General features: G+C 43.8%; 1 protein-coding gene across 1 annotated transcript; it reads left to right on the forward strand.

Annotated features, from left to right (window-relative positions):
* Nucleotides 1–6,761: 6,761 nt before the first annotated feature.
* On the forward strand, nucleotides 6,762–14,981 carry LOC128709348 (aldehyde dehydrogenase 1A1-like). Its single transcript, XM_053804346.1, has 4 exons — nucleotides 6,762–6,797; nucleotides 13,391–14,171; nucleotides 14,250–14,757; nucleotides 14,837–14,981. The coding sequence occupies exons 1-4, from the start codon at nucleotides 6,762–6,764 to the stop codon at nucleotides 14,979–14,981; spliced, it is 1,470 nt and encodes a 489-aa protein (XP_053660321.1).
* Nucleotides 14,982–15,645: the final 664 nt, after the last annotated feature.

Genomic DNA, 15,645 nt, shown 5'->3' on the forward strand with positions numbered 1-15,645 from the left:
CAGCACAATAGCACACGAAACAAAGCAACGGCAAAAAAATGATCCACATCATACGAGCTTCCGACACACAATTGATTGTTGATCCTATAAGCCGCATAACGTGCCGCTTAATCATTTCCGTTCCGGGTTGGATTTTCCTCCCGAAGCATCATGCTCTTTCTCTCGCACTCTCCCCATCATGCGTAATAATTCGTTAACTTTAACCTCATTTTCATTCATTATAATTTACGCGTTCAAAGTTTGTGGGCATTTTTTTTTTATTTTTACCGGTTTCTGCTCTTTAAACATTGGTTTTAATGCATTCAATTAAACTGATGAAAGGACGGAATGCACGGAGGCGCATCTTTTGACGATCCAATGCCGGGGGGATAGCTCAAACTGCAGTAGTCAAACCATGCTTCCTATTTTACGTCGTGTTTGGTTCGGATTAAAGTGAAGCCCATGGCGAGGTGCTCTGTTTGTAATGCAATTTATCAACGGCCGGGAATAAACCGAAGCATGTGTTGACGAATGTGCAATCGGCCGCATCGAATTTACCGCCCTTGGGTAGATGTAATAAGCGTAACATGTTTTTACATTAATTGTCATCCGGCAGAGTCTCGTGTTAAATATACATTCTAAGAGCGCTTCCATTCCCTTTACTTGCCTACCCCTGTCCGTTGCCGTTGCCGAGTTACAGCCAGCAAAAAAGAGAAGAAAAAAAACTGTACATAATTAAACTAATGAATGAATATGTTTAAAAACTGATTGAAATCAATTAAACGGTTCACGTAGCATAGTGGGCAATCATGTGCCAACCCAAGCATGGATGGTATGGAGAGTATTTTATTTTAATCTCGATTTTCAATTGAAGATTCGCCACGAAACGGAGTAAAGCTCACACACGGAGTAGTTACGTCACTATGTACAATGTGAAAAACAATGTACAAACAATGGAAGTAAAAAAAAAAACATTACACAAGAGCATGTGTAATTTGAGCATGTTTATATAACTTTGATGATATGTGTTAAAAAATACATTTGATGAAAGGGATTCACTCAGTTCAGTAGTAAGTGTTATCGATGGTGGGACAGAGAGTGTGCTCAATAAGAGTGTACTTGTTTGGGGAAATTGTTATCCATCGAAATTGTTTAACATGTTTTTAACTGCACCTATACGCCAGTAAGCAGCTTATGTGGTGAAATTATGAATTTTATTTACATTTTTGTATTTATGTTGTGCTAGCATCTGCATTGAACCGTGAACCATGGTTTCTGTACAGTGTGAGTGTATGTGCTCAAGGGCTCTTCCAGGGTTATGAGTAAGAGAGTTTAGGGAAACGGACAGCACGTTTTAAAATAAGTGAATAAGCAGAGTGTAAACATTGTATCAATAATGAAAACCCATACAGAGACAACCGCAGACAATTGTAAGAGTTGTAACACAATCTTAGGGAAAATAAAAGTTTTTAAACAAAGCTAAACTCGCTGTTCTGGTATTATTTATTTCAATGTGCAATATTGTGAGTATTAAGTTTATTAACTTTTGGAAACAGTATTAGCAATTTTGTTTTACCTAACAATTGCGTTACCATCGTTGTGGTTTTAAAAAGTTGATGACAAAGTAAAACATGATAATTTACCCACCAATTTCTATACTATTGTCGTTTTTTGGAACCGTCTGTTCCAGTGTTCAAAAAAATACCGTAAACGCCTTTGGTTATGCAATGTGTTGAACATGCAATGAACACGGTCTTTGAGCGATGAGCTCAACCGATCCGACCGTTCTGAAACTTACTTTCACTTCTCATCGGTCGTTTGGGGGGTGGTTTTTTAACAACAAAAGCTCAAATGCGATCAAAATAAAACATGCAGCAACATATCTCGTTTCAGCAGGCAAGGATAACTTCACTGCACTGCTCATACCGCTCCTTTAAATTACACCTTTACCATGGGGTGGTATCAGTGCATCGGTAGCGGCCCCATCCGTACAAGTTATTGATAACCGCCGGAAGGAACAGATGTAAGATGAAGGAGAAACTGAAAGAAAATAGGCCAGGAGAGACACACACCTTGTAATGATGATCAGGACACACAACCCCTACATGTATCCGGGATAATGCAAACGTCCAAGAGGCTCCCCGTTGGCGTTGTTGGGTTTCGCGCATAATCAAGCATCCATAATTGAATTTACCGGCAAAGCAACCACAGTGACCGAACGGCGAGTTAGCTGCAGCCTACCCTGGTCCAAGATCGTTCAATCGCCACCCGTCCACCTACCATGCCAAGGCCAAGAACTGGAGCAGCGAGCTGTGAACGAAAGGGAAACGAACAGCATCGGTAATGATTTATTTCTTCAGCGTGGGCCCTTCCGTGGTTCTTTCCGTCGAGCGGTATTTTTCTGTTTGCCCATACTGATCGGTTCGGTGGTTTTTCCTGATTACACTTTATTTCATAACATAAAACTTTACTCGAGCTGCAGCAATCTGGCAATTTTACGTGGTTGCCGTGAAATGCCTGAATTTCTTCGAATGTTGATCGAGATTATGGACGATCTGGCGGTTGTTAGTTGAAAATGGAGAGAGAGAGAGTGCAATTAATTTACTGCTATGTAGTTAACACCGTCGCACGCTGACCCTGTAGGTTTCGTACTAACCTTAAGGGCAATCATTATGTTGGCGAAGTTGCAAACAGCTTTCCATTGTCGTGTTGAAAATATTTCCGATCAAATATGTGCCACTGAAACCGCATGGTTATTTAAAGCAATCAAAACACTTCCACACACATTCTAACAACGAAATGAAATATTTTAGCATCAATTCAAACATTCCGAACGGTTCTTTTAACCTTGAAAGCATGAACCTTAATCGTACATCTTTTGATCGGGTTCGGCGACATTTTTTCTGTGTATAATCCGGTTGAAACCAACACATAATGGGCGACCTTTTTGGTGGGTGTCGATATTTTTGTACGCCTTATTTTACGTAACACATTTGTCGCAATTTTCACCCCAAACTTTGGCTTCGGTGTCGAGTATGTTGTGGCTATCTTATGCTCCGGGAGTTTATTTTTTTCTGTTCGTTTATTGGCTGCTATATTTGCCATTCCATGGGTTTATTTGTACTGCGTGGTTCTGTCTGAACAGCTTTGTTTTGTTATTGTTTTTATTCACAAACGCCTCCACAGGCGAACGCCTTTTATTTTGCGTGCGCGTGTATTTTTCTTATTTTAAAAATCCTTTCGAAACAGCTGTAAACGTCGGTTGTAGGTTGCAGGAACAGTAGCCGTGACTGCTAAACGGAATTCCGAGTGTATGCAGATAGGGTCATTAACCTTATGCATATTTGCCCTGTGAAATGGCGTGTTGGAATAAGCAATTCAATTGGTTTTGTATTTATTTTTCTACGGGATAGAACATTATTTATTTAAATAAAATCAGTAATAACATTCAAGGACACTTTTGTCACGCACGAACTTAGTAGTTTTCGCTTGAATTTAGTAGTAAAATTCAAATAAACAGAATAATTATTGTTCGGATTGTAACAGTCAATTATCATTGACAACACAAAATATGTAATTATAAAAAGTTTAGACAAAGAAAAACCCTGTAAAATTAATTAATATCTAATTACCAAGTTCTATAACAAAAATACTCTCAATTGATTGAACAGTTCGCTAAAAAGGCTGAGTCTAATAAAACCAATATTATAACCGTGTCCGTAAATCATCAAACCTGTGCTGCTAAACGAATGCAGTTTAAAGAGAATCGACGCAACATAATGAAACCAGCATAACAACTATCGCAACCGACGACAAGCTAGCGGTTCGGTTAGACATAAACATATTTGCTCTTTATTTTTATCCAAGCACAGAAACATACACACAAACACAGTTGGCGTTTAAAGAAAACCTTCTTCGTAACCCCGGCTTCGTCACCATCCGAACTACCTCCCTAAGCACGCACGAGCACTTCGAGTCTGCAAAGGGCAGCTTCGATATGAAATTCCTCTTTTTTCGCCCAAAGGCCACCCGAACCACAAACAATAATCAAAGCGTTGTTAAGGAGATGGTCGAGTTAAAACCGGCAGCAAAGCGGTAAGCGAAACGGTTTTGCATGTGATAAGATTTATTTACTTTTGATTTGGTTTGGAATGAAATGTTATTTTTAAAACGCTCACTGCTCGGCCACCGTTTCGTCGATCGTCGCTGGTCCCTTTCTAACCGTGGTGCGGACGGGCATTAGCTATGGGTCGATCGATTGAATATCACCAGTGAACGGTATATGAAACGAACCATGCGGCTACCCGTAGCAGCTTCCCGAGCGTCTGGGTCGGAATGCAGATCAAAAGAACGATCGCGATCGAGAGACCTTTTGGGATGCAGAAATGGGGTGAAGCTCATGGGGAATGAAGTGCATTTGACAGGCGAAATATCATCGGCGATTGAACGAATGCTGAATGCCGATGCAATTGTCATGAGATTTTGCCACCGGAGTACGGAGGTGACATTCTTGGGTTCCACCTTTCACCTGCCTTAGCACTCCGACAGACTCCAGTGGATTTCAGAGATTCCGAGTGGTTGGGGAAATATGTAAAAAAAAAAATAAAGTAAATTATGTTGCAAACGGATGACATTCGCGCATAAATTCAAAACGGCCTGCCTTCGGTTTATTTTTTACTTCCAACTCGTATACAAACGTGTTGAAAGTGAAAACGGGAGACAGCTGGTGGACTATTTTATTGCGATTGTGGTCGGTCGGTAACGAAGCGGTCCCAGCGGATAATATGTTGTTTTTTTTTTATTTTATTTGCACATCGAAGCTCGTTTGCATCTCAACTCAACTTTGGCCAAATTGGCATGCAGAAAAGATGAAGTGAAAGAGCAAAAGGAGCCAAAGGGTTTCTACTTGGTGATAGGTAAAAGTCATATGTTTATGTCGCGTTTTGAACCACCCAACTTCCGGGATCATCATAACACAGTCGGTCCATGAACTGGGGTGTTTGTTCGAAATATTTCCAGGATACTGTAATAGAATAATATGAAGCCGGTAATTGTTGACTTCAAATGAAGGTTACTTTATTTTGCGACAAAATTCTTTATTACTTATATAATAAATATTAATAAAGCAACTCAATACAATACTCGAAACAGTTGGGGAGATTCAATCTTCAAAATTAGTTTGATTATTTGTTTATTAATAAGTATTCCTCCGGCTTTGAATATAGTATTAGAAAGTAGAGCAACCATCGCACTATCTTGTCTCACTCACATCTCTTTCCAATATTTAACAATATTTCACACTCTTCAAACAATCTCAAACGGAACAATCTCAAGCCTCAAAAGATAATTGTTACTATTGAACCTAGCTCAAATGCCTGGTTACCTGCTGTTTAACTCCACTCCGTCTCCAAAGTTCCTCAAAAAGAAGACTGCCCTCCAGTAATACCAATCTTTTTATTCCATCTCTTTACCACAGTCAACTCGATAAACAGTTCAATGACGTTATGAACATTAGTGCTTCTAAGTGAAACAAGAATTAATTCGTAATATTTCAAACATTTAAATTATTGAACTAATGTACTGTCGCAGGACTACGTTTCCATTACATGGGGATAACTTATTTGTTGTTAAAAACCATTAAGATGAAAAAAGTCAAAATAGTAAAAGTAATACTTAAAAAAGTACAATTATACTTACTAAAAGAACTAATTATGAACTAAACGGAAATTGGGCTTAATATTTTTCTATTCCTAACACAAACATTTGATGATGAATTCCGACATTAAGAGAATATACAGTCTAGAAAAAAAAGAATAACGCAGTGGCTATTGTTCGAAACATCTTATTTAAGAATAGCTTCCCACAAAACGATACCGACCAAGTTTTCCAACAGCTAAACAATTCCGTACACATCTTCCCCTCATGCAGCCAATTAAAACCACCTTAAATTATCTCATTTTACGACTGTCAAAGAGCACCGTTCTGTCAAGGTCATGATCATGCGCAGATCGGAATGCACGTCAGATTTCGATGGAATGGAACGTTTTAACGACGTGGCACTCTGCTTCCTTTAAAACCATAATCGTAAATCATGCGAAACGTTTGCTGCTTTAAATTTCACATTTAAACTATCGTTGAAAACCAAAATCGCTTTTCGATCGGTTGGAGTGTTTGACTCATTACGAGAGGGAAAGAAGATTCATTTTTTACTAGCGTGTGTGGTAGCAACCACGGCTTACCTGTGCAGTGTGTAAACAAACAGAACCTAACCAATTTAGATTGGATCCCCGTGTGCTGCATTCAATTAGGTGCGGTCGTGTTGATAGCTTACCGTAAACACACGGTCACACACCACACCGTTTCGTCCGATGGTGTGCGGTGCAAAATTAGAAGCCATTTATCAACGCGTTTGCTTGCTTCCGCTGTTTTGTGTGTGGGTTAGTGTGGCGCTTCGGTAAAGTCGCTAAGAATAACACACCAAAGCGGAAAAGACGCTCTCGGCAGCGCGGCACGCACTCAGCCGGCCGGCATCGGACACGTTGTGTATTTGTGATCCGAAGCGTCCTCCAACGGCATCGCGAACACTGTACGCGCTATCATCTGCTTCACTGGTCGTCGTGACAGCAAGTTTGGCCTTGGGTGGAAACGCACAGCAGCATTTGGAACATTGACCATCGTCTGGCTGCTCGGATTAGTTCGGTGTCAAGCGTTCTAGCAGACAGTGCCAGCCCGAGCAGGTTCTCCGTCTGTCATCAGTATCAGTTCTAAAGAAGCGGAACAAAATGGCGAATCCTAATCAAGAGATCAAATATACCAAAGTAAGTAGTGGCAGCCGGCAAGTGGATGCGGGTATTTATAGTGTTTCTTGTAGTTGAAGTGTGCTCGTGGGTTACAAAGTTGTGTCGCGAATGAGCCGTGAGTGTAAATAACGAAAGCGAAAGTGTTAAACGTGAAGTGCGTTGATATATTGCATCGGAGAAGAAACGTGAAAAAGACGAACAAAATGGAAGCCATCAAATGTATCTAATTACTGAGGGCAATCAGAGTCGGTGTAAAACGATGCTCAAGAAGATTTAATTTAGGAACATAACTCCCTAACCAATAAATACATTCAATGAGCTGATTAATCCCACACTAGAAGTAGATGGTTTGTGGTACCCGTATAAAGATTTGCTCGGTGTTTGACTATACGCTTCCGTCCCGTCCGTGGCAATGCGATATACAATATCACCCAGTAACCCAAATCCCGCAGAAGCTTAACTTTCTTAATCCGTTCCCGCCACTGACAGCGCGTCATCTCTCTTTAATTGGAGAGCTACCTTCAATACTGAATCGCCCGTTTTAATTCGGCCAGCAATCTCGTTCTTACCAGCAACCGCCAGGCTCCGGGCTGTTCATGTTGATCGTAATCTTCTAATTGCTTTAGCTCGACGTTTCTCAACATATCGGGCGTTAGTCCATGAGTTTGATTTCCGATCTTCGAAGAATGAAGCGCCAGACACGATCGTTTGCTTTCTTTTAAAGCAAGCGGATCCATTTCAGCATACCGTCCTCTGCAAGCGGCATCTCTAGCGGACATTCGCTTGCGGCTCCTTAAGTTTTGGCAGCCGCACGTCTATAGTTGCGCGATTTCACTCCACGGTGCGATCGCGCGATCCGTTACCCGCTATTTGTGACGTAAATGAGTAGCTTTCCATTTCGTACTCCCGCTTCTTCGTGGGTTCGAGAGGTATGGTCGATTTGTTGACCGCGCGCAAGATCTGTCATCGCGTGATGGGCGATTAGATAGCGAAATCTGTCACCAAGCCCTCGGTGAAATGGCTTTGATCGATTGTGAATATTTGTTGCTGGTTTTCGGTTGCCCTATCGGCTGCCACACGCGCAACAGTTGCGATTGATTTTTTGCTGCTTTGGACAGTTTACCACTGGCGCAGATAATTACACACTGGTGATAATTTACACTCCACTAGGTGTGTCCAATATCGCGAGATATGGTTCACAATTAAATGGCTCTTATCAGCTAGCGACTTAATTGGGCTTTAAGCGCAAAGAGCTACCATGCTTGGCAACAGTGTGACCGAACGCCACGATTTCAAGCGATCGTTCGCTGAGACGCAGAATGTTCGACGCATCCTTAATGACTCCGGCGACCTTTCTTACGCGATCACGCTCGATACTCGAAACTTGCCCAACCGCCTGTAAATGTCTTCATTTCCCAGCCAGGTTTTCGAAGGTGAACTTTGGAGGTGCAACCGATTTGTCTCCCGAACGCGGCAGTTGTTTCCACCGTGGCGAATCATTTGTTTCCGCCGCAAATCTGCACCCAAACAATGGCGAATGACTAGAGACGGTTCAATGTGGTAGGCCCGGCCACGATCGATTCCCTTTTTTTTCTTATTTTTGGTCCCAGCCATGGTTAGCTGGCTGCCGGTTTGGTTGGATGTCGGTTCATTTGTAATGTTACAGCGTTCGTGCGCCCTTTTTCGAATCGAATAATTACTCCAATGCTGGGCGTAAGCCTTCAACAGGCTCGCGCAGCCCACTGTGTTCAGTTTGGGCGACGCTGTTGCACCCACGGACGCAGGCTACGGCTTACGTAAGCCACCGTGGGTTCTTATGCCATCTTTTGTCTTTTGTCCTGTGGCGAAACTTTTGCGCGGGCATCGGGAACAAATGGTTATAACGGTTGCATTCGCTCAGCCGTTGTGGCAAAGGGCAACGGAGCCATCATAAAAACATTATTCTGAGTTGCGCTCTGCAACAGCCGATGGCTCGTAACGAATGCCACGGAGCGAGTTTTACGGAAATGATCCACTTTTAGTAGCGCCATGTAGAAAATTAAAATTATTACTATAACCCAAGTACTATTGTTCAATAATATTGTTAGTCTAAGATAATGTTCAATATTGTTGGTCAAAGGTAATTAGGCTTTAAATTATAACCATTTCTCTTCAAACATATAATTTATTTTACTGCATATTTAAATTTTGGTAATTTATGCAACCAAATGTGCGGAGTTTTGTCAATACTTTTCAGTACACCAAAAATGTAGCAACGACGCGAAATTTCGGTTGGTGTAAAACGCCAATCCGCGCGCGAAATTGATTGTGTACGGTCAATAAATCATGTTCTTGCTTTCGATCGACAACGTGTGGCTTGTAATGATCGATCCGCACCGTGGTGGTAAAGCGAAAGGCGAACCAGCCAATCATCGGCCTGACAGGATCGGCCTACTAGCGTACTGTTGCAGACATGCAACGAATAAAACAAAGCCGAAACATTGAACACTGAAGGTTGTAAATGCAATGGAACGGACTAAATGCGCATACACTGGTGAAGGCATACAGCATCCCCAAAACGGCATGTATGAAACAATTTTAAAATTTAATGTCCTTTCCTTTCGACTTCAACCAATCAACCGGCGAAGAGGATCGTTTGAACAGAACTCGTGTGGGGAGCGGTTTTGGGAATGTTTCACGTTTGCAGCTGCGTCCACGTTTATGTGGTGCTGCGTGCGTACGTATTGAACTGATTCGAATCATTCATTTGATTCGCAGAGATACATATTCGTGGCTAAAGCGAGACAGCGGGAAATGGACAAGATTTGCGTGTTTTGCGCGTCCCGGCCGCGAAGTCACGCATCGCAAATCAGCACAGTGCGCACATGGTCATAAGTTGTGCATTGGCATGCAGCGCTATCGCGTTAAATCGTATCGCATTACTTAAGTCGTTTATCTTCGCTGCTTTCTTTACCTCGGTTCCGCCACCACTTCCACGGCACTCACGCCACAACGAACGTCTTCAATCTCGTTTATCGAGCGGGCAGAGCATTCTTGGAGCATTTTTTTCCCTTTCTTTACCACTGCTGCTAAATGACGACCCGGAACGGTGTGATTTGTCTTCCGTTTCGTCCTTCTGTCGATCCTTGTAGGGTTCCCGGTGCCAAAATAGGGATGCGCAACGCCGCTCAGCGACCATGCGCTTACAAACAAGTTCAACTGCAGCCTTTAGTAACGGATTCGGGGTTTAAAGTGATTGCTTCTGTGCATCTTCTCAAAACGCGTGCTCAACCGTCCGGATGCCGGCTGAGAATCGCACGCAAAACGTGTAAGAGGAAGCGTTGATGCCAAAAATTAATTATTATTATCTCGTGACCGTTGGCCATCCCGGCAGCATTGTCCCGAATGGGTGGACGCTTTTATAAGCCGGGACATAAATTTCCATCGGTGGTATGATTCAAGGTTGTTTTCCTTGGGCGTTGTTTTTTTTTCTGTTTGGGTCCCTCAGATAAATGGTTTGCCTGCAAGAAGTTGGCTACCTCGGTTTAAGTTGAGAAGCGTGGAAAATTAAGAAATTATGTCTTAACACTAATTTCTTCAACCGGTATAAACACGCTACATCAGCGTGTTTCACTGATGGCCTGCTAACCCGGTGGCCTGAGCTGCTTGATGTACATTTTATTGTTGCGGAGAAAAATGAAACATTCTTTTTTCAGCTTTTGTTGATCCTACAGGTTTGTTTATGTAAAAAAAAATATAAGAGCTGGTTGAATTGCAAATGGTTTTTTAATAACTTGAATCATTAATAGATTATGAATTTATTTAAGTGATCAGATTAGCAAATAGTAAGTAAACTCTGAGTAATAAAATAAATCGAAACTGTAATTATGCCTCGTTTAAAAATGTCTGCAATTTGAGCCCAATTTTTGAATGAGCTTTGTAAAAATTATGTTTATTGTTGTTAAAATTAGGATTTTATGTAAAAATTAGGTTTATTGAGCTTTTCTTTGACAATTATTTACATCCTACAGCGATAACTGATTGCTGTTTGTCGTGATGTTTTTATCATCGTCTGCATTTTAACCAATAGTCAAATCGTTGAAACCATCATCATCTGAAATACATTTTTAAAAAGATGTTGGTGATATACTCTCTATGTACATGTCTCTGCTCTCTAGCGCTATGTCGTCTATTTCGTTGAGTTCTTGAGCAGGCTTGCAGTCTAATAGAATCGAGGCATTATATCAATGATCACTACTTGCAAGAGGGTTAAGGTAGTTGAGTATATCAAACAGTGATAACTGCACTTCTACTATCTATATCTTTATTTTTCTCTTTCATCTTCAGCTTCATCAAGCTTCTTCGTGTTCGTAAGCAAGCTTGATCTATAGACTAGTGTCTATAAACGGCAGTATAGTAAAGTATCTATAAAAGGGCCCTTAGCCGTATTAACAAATCTGTAATTATTGGGTTTCGTATACCATCACAAAAGTGCAGTAACTAACTTTACTCAGTTACCTTTGCATTTTTGTTGGAGTATTGTTGGCCGTTGTATGGGCTTCCGACTTTATTATCAGAACCATCAACATAATAACATAATCAACATAATAACCAAATGGAAAAATACTAAATTAATCCGTAAAACGGAGCTCTAAGTCTTAAGCTAATATTATACATTATTAGGAATAGTTGTGGCGAAAATACTTCAGAATATTCCCGGAAATGTTCAAACACTGTGTTTGAATCTTATATTATTTAATGAAATTTAGATTAAAACGACTATGACCACGTTTAAGGCCATCGTCTTATCAAAGTAAAGGAAACTACCACAACATCGAGGTGCTGTATTGGTAACGGCACCGAACTTCACACGACAGCCCTGGTACAAAATTCCATCCGGACCAATCCCCCGGAGCAAGGACAGACTATCCGGCTACGTGATAAAATAAAACCTAGTAAGCTAGAAATGGCAAGCATGACCGAGAAGGTCGATAGAAGGCTGTAAAACTTTTTGTAAATTTAGATAATTTGAAAACAATGCACATTTTTGTCAAAAAAAACGTTAATTGGATTTTTCGAACTTTCCTTCCATCAAAGGAAAGCTCACCGCAAATCCACTATGGTAAGAGTTTCTTCTTTTTATACAGTCAAAGGATTTTAACAGTATTTCACAATAGAAATAACAATTGACCCGAACAAATAAGTATCCTCATCGCGAAGCAACCATCGGTTAACGGGGCTGCTGAACTCTCTTCCCTGACCCATTTCGTATCTGCTCATTTCTCATGCTTCAAACAGTACGAATAAGAGTGTGACACCCGTTACATCACCCTCGCGGTAGTCTCCCTAAGCCATTTGGCGCTTTCAGCGGTCCTCAGCTTGGGGACTCGATTGGCCGGAAAGGTCGGCCCGGCAATGGGACATTCCAAAAAATTTCCCTTTTTTGGAGGATGCGGTTAGCACAATGAGCACCGTTTCTGATTACTCCCTGCTGCAACCGAAGCTGCTGCTGTGACCGAGGAAAAATTGCATACTGTGCCAAAGCAATTAACTATAACATGCATCGTGGCGACCAATGGGTTCGCCTGTCGCTGCATCTGTGCTGCAGCTCCGGGCGCAACACATCGCTCGGTAAGCCGATTGCCCATTGACCCTTAAAATAAACCACCGTGCCCTGTTACCGGTACAGTCCCACCGGAGGGCATGCTCGTGAAACTGTCGCTAGCGGCCAGCGAGGGGAAGGGAAGTGAAATCCCAAAAACCAACAAAATGTAGCACAGGCAGCAAAAAATGGGCACTGTAAAGGCAAACCAAACGACCTGGCCAAATTATTGTTCTCCCGCGTGCGGGAGGATAGCGACAATGTTGTTCGGGCGCTTTCTGCCTGGCGTGCTTGGATGCTGATGAGGCCCGTACTGGAACGTCGCATGCAAAACAGGCCTTACCTAACGAACCATTTGCACAAAGGCCACCCCGGCGGGGTCAGACGGTTTTCCTACCGGCCGGGCCACGCGATAGTATGAAGTCGAGCACGCGGGAACACGGCGGAGGACAGCAGCAGAGGCGAGATAAAAACAAATACACATAAACTGTCGCCAGCGTCGTCCGACCCGTGTCGGGCACTACACGGCGCGTACGGTTGCGATACATTGCGGTTTTCCGCTTCATAAATCTCCCGACTTAATAACTTAATTTCATAATTTTTATTATAATCGTCGCTTGCCTCGGCGACGACGGCTGGCAGCGTCGTCGCCCTTTTTTCAATGGATGAAATTGGGGACAGGCAGCGAATCGATCGAGAAAGCCCTAAGGAAGGGAAAGGGCACGCTGTAGGATGGGCGTGAAGGGAGTGTACAGGAGGGGAACTGGTCACACCTCCTTCGACGTGGCACGGTACGTGGTTGTAAATGTGAATTTCGCCGGATTTAGCATTCGCCCGACAGCCGCACCAGGATGTCGCGACGGAGATAGAACGGTTTACCTCATCGCGATATAAATCATGCTGATCATAATGAACGTTGTTCATTTCTGTTGAATGTATTCCGTTGCTTTTTATGCTGTTGTTGTTGTTTGCAGAAGGTCTGCACGCAAAATCTTTGCTGGAATTTTATATTTATCACCTTCCGTTGCAGCTCTTCATCAACAACGAGTTTGTGGATGCGAAGAGTGGCAAAACGTTCGCAACGCTCAATCCGGCCACCGAGAAACCGATCGCATCCGTCGCCGAAGGTGACAAGGACGATGTGGAGGTGGCCGTACGTGCGGCCAAGGCCGCGTTTGCCCGCTCGTCCGCCTGGCGCCAGATGGACGCTTCGGGCCGTGGCCGGCTGCTGAACCGGCTGGCCGATCTGATGGTGCGCGACATCGATACGCTCGCGAACCTGGAATCGCTCGACAATGGCAAAACGTACGGTGACTCGGTGTTCGATATCAATTGCGCCATCGACACATTCCGCTACTACGCGGGCTGGGCGGATAAGATCCATGGCAGTACGGTACCGTCCGATGGACCGGTCCTGACGTACATCCGCAAGGAACCGGTCGGTGTGGTTGGGCAAATCATTCCCTGGAACTACCCAATTCTGATGCTGACCTGGAAGTGGGCACCGGCCTTGGCGGCGGGCTGCACGCTGGTGCTGAAACCGGCGGAACAGACACCGCTCAGCGCACTGCATATGGCCGCACTGTCGAAAGAGGCCGGATTTCCGGACGGTGTGATTAACGTCGTGAACGGGTTTGGACCGACGGTTGGTGCCGCGATCGTGGCCCACCCGGACATCCGCAAGGTGGCGTTTACCGGGTCGGTCGAGACGGGTCGCATCATCCTGAACGGGGCGTCCACCTCCAATCTGAAGAAGGTTTCGCTCGAGCTCGGTGGCAAGAGTCCGCTGGTGATCTTCAACGATGCTGATCGTAAGTAACATTTTGAGCAATTAGCGTGTCACCGATATTATATGTTGTTGGGTTGTTTTGTTAAACTAATTCTTAAAGTTGACGAAGCGGTAGAGATTGCACACAATGCGATCTTCGCCAACCACGGTCAGAATTGCTGTGCCGGAAGCCGCACTTTTGTGCAGGAGGGCATTTACGACGCGTTCGTCGCGAAGGCTGCCGAAATGGCCCGCCAGCGCAAGGTGGGCGATGCGTTCCAGGACGGTGTCCAACAGGGTCCGCAGGTCGACGAGGAACAGTTCACGAAGATATTGAGCTACATCGCATCCGGCCAGGCGGAGGGTGCAAAGCTGCAGGCCGGTGGTAAACGTTCCGGCGCGACCGGGTACTTTGTCGAACCGACCGTCTTCTCGAACGTGACCGATGAAATGAAGATTGCGCGCGAGGAAATCTTCGGCCCGGTGCAGAGCATCCTGAAGTTCAGCACGCTGGATGAGGTGATCGAGCGTGCGAACAGCACTGAGTACGGGCTGGCAGCCGGAGTCGTCACGAAGGACATCAACACTGCCATCACCTTCACGAACGCGGTCGAGGCTGGATCCGTGTGGTAAGATGGGCGTTTGGGGCGGGCCGGAAATGCTAAACCACCTGACACTCACTGGCCCTCGTTTTTGCTATCGTTACAGGGTTAACTGCTACGACTATGTGGTGCCGACGACACCGTTCGGTGGCTACAAACAGTCCGGAAGCGGCCGCGAACTCGGCTACAGCGGTATAGAGCTGTATCTGGAAACCAAATCCGTCACGATCAAGCTACCGTCCAAGGTGTGAACGGAATTTACGGTGCGTGATCATCTTTCGGGGGAGAAAAGTAAACGAATAAACCTTCCCAGCCCAAGTCTTTTAAAACTACCATCTGCTCACTGTATCGTGCCCAGGGCCATTAAAATTTCTGAAACTCGCAAACGCGATTGAATTGCTGGAAAGAAATCGAAACTTCACACATCGAAAGTGAAAAGGATCACGACAACTCGAAACATTCGCCTGGTGGAAGATCTGTTGGTGCGATGATCTTCAAGCAAAATAACATCCTCCAGCAAATCTACTCGCTAGGTGAAACATCCCCGAAAGCGTGATCGTGACAGCCCATTGCCTGACAGTACCGATTGCAAAACGGGAGTTTCGCTATCAATTACAGTTCCATTTCAAAAACATATAAGAGAAAAACTGCCGATAACTGACCGCCACTTGGGACTCGGGAGACGATCGAAGAGAAAGTAATTAATAAGAAAGCCCTCTTTTTGCACTACGATTTCAAGGTCCAATGTTCGTTGAGTGGATGTTATTTTTTATTCCTTTGCTTTACTGTATTTTGTTTGTCTTTCCCTCTCATTCGTCCGTTACCGTAACTGCATGTGTACAAAGTTGAATTTGCGTTCCAAAAATCGATTATTCTTTTCGTTTTCGATCGAGTACGAATCATTGAACACACGAC

The sequence above is a fragment of the Anopheles marshallii genome, chromosome 2 (assembly GCF_943734725.1).
Source record: "Anopheles marshallii chromosome 2, idAnoMarsDA_429_01, whole genome shotgun sequence".
NCBI classification, from domain to species: Eukaryota; Metazoa; Arthropoda; class Insecta; order Diptera; family Culicidae; genus Anopheles; species Anopheles marshallii.

Bases quoted from the DNA above. Each gene is read 5' to 3' on its own strand.
- LOC128709348 (XM_053804346.1), top strand. From the start codon at position 6,762: ATGGCGAATCCTAATCAAGAGATCAAATATACCAAA. The intron at 6,798-13,390 runs GTAAGTAGTGGC...CTTCCGTTGCAG, and splicing joins AAGAGATCAAATATACCAAA to CTCTTCATCAACAACGAGTT. The intron at 14,172-14,249 runs GTAAGTAACATT...TAATTCTTAAAG, and splicing joins GATCTTCAACGATGCTGATC to TTGACGAAGCGGTAGAGATT.